A 5297-nucleotide genomic window follows, 5' to 3' on the forward strand; every position below is an offset into this window, starting at 1 on the left:
ATTACAGCCAAAGAGTGAAATAGACAGATAAACAGTCAATAAGTGAGGCACGTTGATAGAAATAGACAGACAGACAAAAACATTGACACTAGCCAAAGAGTGAGGCGGATAGATAGATAGATTTAAAGCCAAAGAGTGAAGTTTACATTTAGATAGTCAGATAAATAGAAGGATAATCTTCTTCATGTTCACTCAGGATTATGTACGTACTTTTCTATAGTAAGCTACGAAATATAGATATTATTTTTGTTACTATTAAACATATGCTTGTCTCATGGCCATCAAATCAACGTGTTCTTTTGCTTTTATTCTTAGGGCCACAACGCTCGAACTTCTAAGGTCCATTTTGTTAGAGTCAATGCCTTTCAAGCTCGCGCAACTCACTGATAAGTTCAGAGGAGCAGGAGAGGATCCTAAGTTTCCCGGAGGACCGGGAAGGTTTTCGGATGGTAGACCGTTCAGTGTAGCACAGCAGGGAACCGTTACTACTGTCGGTGTTGAGGGCGTCACATAACTCTGACACCTGGCGGAGGAAGGAGCAAGCAACGAACACGAAAAAGGTGGCCCCATTATAGGAGGACTAATCCAAGAATCCAATGAGAAGGGCTGAAGATTTGTTCCTGTCAACACGGACGAGGAGTTTGATCCAAGAGTTGAAGGGAGTACGGGGACAAAGCTCGGGGAAGCGGCACGAGTCATTCCGAATCCGGAGAAGGGGCAGTCAGGTGGCGATCTGGTTTGTCGTATAGATGGAAATGAGTTCCCGCTCTCAAGCTTCTCCTGGCGGCGCCACTTGGCTCTGCGGTTTTGGAACCATACCTGAAACCAACAACAACAGGAAATGATTTTATCTTCATTACGTTTATACATATTTATATTTACAGACTTTACAAAGGAAGCCTTTTTTTTAAATTTACAACAGAACATTTAAAAACATTCATATTACTGCATGTACCTGATGATGACAAAACCTTTTCGAAACGTTGTACATTTGCTGTTATGTTAAACTTATATTAAAGTTTTTCTTCATTACCCATTCAAGCCGTCTCCAGCCATTATTAGTCTCAAAGTGGGTTCCTCGTCATCGTATTTTCCTCAGTATTTATGATTTCGAGTCATTTTCGAATTCCAGAAGTTAGTATCTTCCAACACACTGATCATAATATCTTGTACTTTAGGGCCTGCTTCTCCTATACTTTAATAGTTAGTTAGGTTTCAAGTTGCAAAAGATATTTTCTGCGTTATATTCATTATGGGTTTCACTTTTCTTGAATATTGAATTATGACTTTATTTCCTCCTGGTCAATTTTTGATGTAGATTTCGCTTCATAAACTTATTATATTTAATGTTGTTGTTTTACATCTGAGCCGTAGCTTGATTTTGATTACAATTGATTAAGTATTTGCTGACTTCTTGTTGATCTATTATTGTTCTTAGCTTATACAGGTAACGTTTTGGAAGCCAACTATAATTGTTGTTATTTCTACTTTCAGACTGCTTAATCATTTAAGATTAGCATAGAGTCCATCTTAACATGAGTAGCCCAGTTATGTAGTCCATTTAAACATGAGTAGCCTAGTGATGTAGTAATCCATCTTAACATCAGTAGCCCAGTGATGTATATAATCCATCTTAACATGAGTGGCCCAGTGATGTAGTAGTCCATCTAAACATGAGTAGCCCAGTGATGTAGTAGTCTATCTTAACATGAGTAGCCCAATGATGTAGTAATCCATCTTAACATGAGTAGCCCAGTGATGTAGTAGTCCATCTAAACATGAGTAGCCCAGTGATGTAGTAGTCCATCTAAACATGAGTGGCCCAGTGATGTAGTAGTCTATCTAAACATGAGTGGCCCAGTCATGTAGTAGTCTATCTAAACATGAGTAGCCCAGTGATGTAGTAGTCCATCTAAACATTAATAGCCCAATGATGTAGTACTCCATCTAAACATGAGTAGCCCAGTGATGTAGTACTCCATCTAAACATGAGTAGCCCAGTGATGTAGTAGTCCATTTAAACACGCCATACCTTTGATAGTCCCATACATCATCTACTAATGTTCAGAGAGCAAACATTAATATTTTCAAATTAGTTGATCCTTCAGTTAGTAGAGATGCGTTAATAGAAATGTATATCTATTGACAGAAACCAGATTGAAACAATTTATCACTATTTCATATTATCATGCTTTCATTTGTACGGCTTTTAAAGTGTTTAGTTACAAAGCTGGGTCTTATCTTTCTTTTATGATGACATATAGCATTTCTGGTTTGGATCCACTGTCTAGACTTCTAAATATCGACATTTGATAACTTCCTGCTCAATGATGTAAGAAAGTAATGTCAAGATATCCTATATGATTCAACAGCTGGTAGGCTTGTCACCTCTGTTTGTTACCTCTTTACTGTTGCTAGTAGGCTTGTCACCTCTGTATGGTTACCTCCTTACTGTTGCTGATTGGTTTGTCACCTCTGTTTGTTACCTCTTTACTGTTGCTAGTAGACTTGTCACCTCTGTATGGTTACCTCCTTACTGTTGCTGATTGGTTTGTCACCTCTGTTTGTTACCTATTTACTGTTGCTAATAGGCTTGTCACCTGTGTATGGTTACCTTCTTACTATTGCTAGTAGGCTCTTCACTTCTATTTGTTACCTCTTTAAAGTTGCTGGTAGGCTTGTCAACTGTGTGTGGTTACGTCCTTACTTTTGCTGGTAGACTTGTCATGTGTGTGTGGTTACCTCCTTACTGTTGCTGGTAGGCTTGTCACCTCTGTGTGGTTACCTCCTTACTGTTGCTAGTAGGCTTGTCACTTCTGTTTGTTATCTCTTTACTGTTGCTGGTAGGCTTGTGAACTGTGTGTTGTTACGTCCTTACTTTTGCTGATAGGCTTGTCACCTGTGTGTGGTTATCTCTTTACTATTGCTGTTAGGCTTGTCACCTGTGTGTGGTACCTCTTTTTTATACGAATGTAGGTATTCAGTGTTTGTTTGGCCACAAAGAAAACAGGGAAATCTGCTTGTTTTACTTTCAACATTTTGGACACTGGTTGGCCCTGTGGTAGAGCTCTGGGTAGAGGTACATCATAAGAATGATAGTCAATCCCTCAGCATGTATTGTGGGTGGTAAGGTGCAGCTTGACTGGCTGCCTCCCCTTTTGTCAGTTGTTCAATGTTAGGGAGTGCAGCCAGTAGCCTTAACCGCTTTACCATAAATGTAAAATACTGCATACCACATAATTATAAGTATATTAATACGTCATAATGGGATTTTAGTAACCTCTGACTGGTTCTATTTTTCCACATGCTAACAAAAAGGGTGAAATTCATGATGAAGAAAAAGAGTAAAAAAATTAAAGTTTAACTACAATACAAAATATGGGAACATTTATGAAACACTAAGCGATCAAATGATACGTTACTTATTTTACAAATTTATATAGAAAGTACAGACATGAAAATTACATTTATTACTGTTAGGAAAAAACTTGATGAAGTCAGCGCCCGTATTATTATTAACATTAACATTGGTATTTTTACTGTTTATTACACATATTACATCATATTAATCTCTATTTCTCGTGTGGTTTCAAAAAATTGTACAAAATCAACATTGTTGTTTACCTACTACTGAGGAGCAAAATATCATAAATGTAACTTTCTCTATCTATCACACACTGTTCTTTTATGGTATAATACATTGTTCCTTTATGTTATAATACTCTGTTCCTTCATGTTACAACACACTCTTCCTTAATATTACAACACACTGTTCCTTTATGTTATAATACACTGTTCCTTTATGTTATAATACACTGTTTCTTTATGGTATAATACACTTTTCTTTTATGGTTTAATACACCGTTCCTTTATGGTATAATACACTGTTACTTTATGGTGTAATACACCGTTTCATTATGTTATAATACTCTGTTCCTTCATATTATAATACACTATTTCTTTATGGTGTAATACACCGTTTCTTTATGGTGTAATACATTGTTACTTTGTGGTATAACACACTGTTTCTTTGTAGTGTAATACATTGTTACTTTGTGGTATAACACACTGTTTCTTTGTAGTGTAATACATTGTTACTTTGTGGTATAACACACTGTTCCTTTGTAGTGTAATACATTGTTACTTTGTGGTATAACACACTGTTCCTTTACGTTACAACACACTGTTCCTTTACGTTACAACACACTGTTCCTTTACGTTACAACACACTGCTCCTTTATGGTGTAATACATTGTTATTTATGGTATAACACAACGTTTCTTTATGTTATAATGCAGTGCTCTTTTATGGAATAATATTTTCTTCCTTTATAGTATAATATACTGCTCCTCTAGGTAATAATAGACTGTTCCTTTATGACATAAAAAGTTTGTAGGCTGTCAAAGTTTATATTAGTACAATAATTCATTTAACAAACTTTTCTGTAGTAAATACCCCACGATTATACATAGTTTACTTCTGGTTCCGTAGCTCGTTGTAACTGTTGATAAGGTACTTTAAAGCTATTTTTACTGTATTGTTTTCAATGGTTCCAAACAATTTTTAAACAAATTAATTTTGGTAAGCCCATTACGCACAGTTTATATCACCCCTTGTTTGTGATTCTACAGCATATAACATACAGTAAATCTTTATGACTTTCCCTAATATCTACTTCTACAACATCTTTTTGAAACAACTCGGAATTGTTAAACAGGGAAGTATCTTTCAGTAAAGGTCATCAAATGTAAATAAGACGGCATGGCATGGCTTAGTGGCAAGGACGATCGATTTGCAGGCTGAGGGCTGTGGGCTCAAATTCACGTCATCCAACATGCTAGCCCTGAAGGGTTGCTGTCAAAGCCAGCTACCCGAGTAGCCGACCCCAGAGCTAGATGGAGTCGAATGAAGAAAAGAAATAAGAATTGACATTAAATGCAACAGGTTCCTTCTACCAAATAATCAGACCGAGTTTATTAAAACATACATAGCTCAGCTCTGAATTCCACTAGGTGTTCATGGTATAAGGTTTCTTCTACCAAATAATCAGACCGAGTTTATTAAAACATACATAGCTCAGCTCTGAATTCCACTAGGTTTTCATGCTGTCACGTTCCTTCTATCTAATGGTCAGACAGAGTTTATTAAAACATAGCTCAGCTCTGTATTCCACTAGGTGTTCATGGTATAAGGTTCCTTCTATCTAATGGTCAGACAGAGTTTATTAAAACATAGCTCAGCTCTGTATTCCACTAGGTGTTCATCGTATAAGGTTCCTTCTATCTAATGGTCAGACA

The 5297-nt window shown here is 36.6% G+C and overlaps 1 protein-coding gene across 1 annotated transcript; it reads right to left on the reverse strand.

Moving 5' to 3' along the window:
* Window positions 1–255: 255 nt before the first annotated feature.
* On the reverse strand, window positions 256–870 carry LOC106477231 (retinal homeobox protein Rx-like). Its single transcript, XM_013937821.1, has one exon. It carries the CDS (start codon window positions 868–870, stop codon window positions 256–258), a length of 615 nt encoding a protein of 204 aa, XP_013793275.1.
* Window positions 871–5297: the final 4427 nt, after the last annotated feature.

Source organism: Limulus polyphemus, unplaced genomic scaffold, assembly GCF_000517525.1.
Source record: "Limulus polyphemus unplaced genomic scaffold, Limulus_polyphemus-2.1.2 Scaffold13494, whole genome shotgun sequence".
Lineage (NCBI taxonomy): Eukaryota > Metazoa > Arthropoda > Merostomata > Xiphosura > Limulidae > Limulus > Limulus polyphemus.

Excerpts from the sequence above, each read along its gene's own strand:
- LOC106477231 (XM_013937821.1), bottom strand. The coding sequence starts at position 870 with ATGTATAAACGTAATGAAGATAAAATCATTTCCTGTTGTTGTTGGTTT.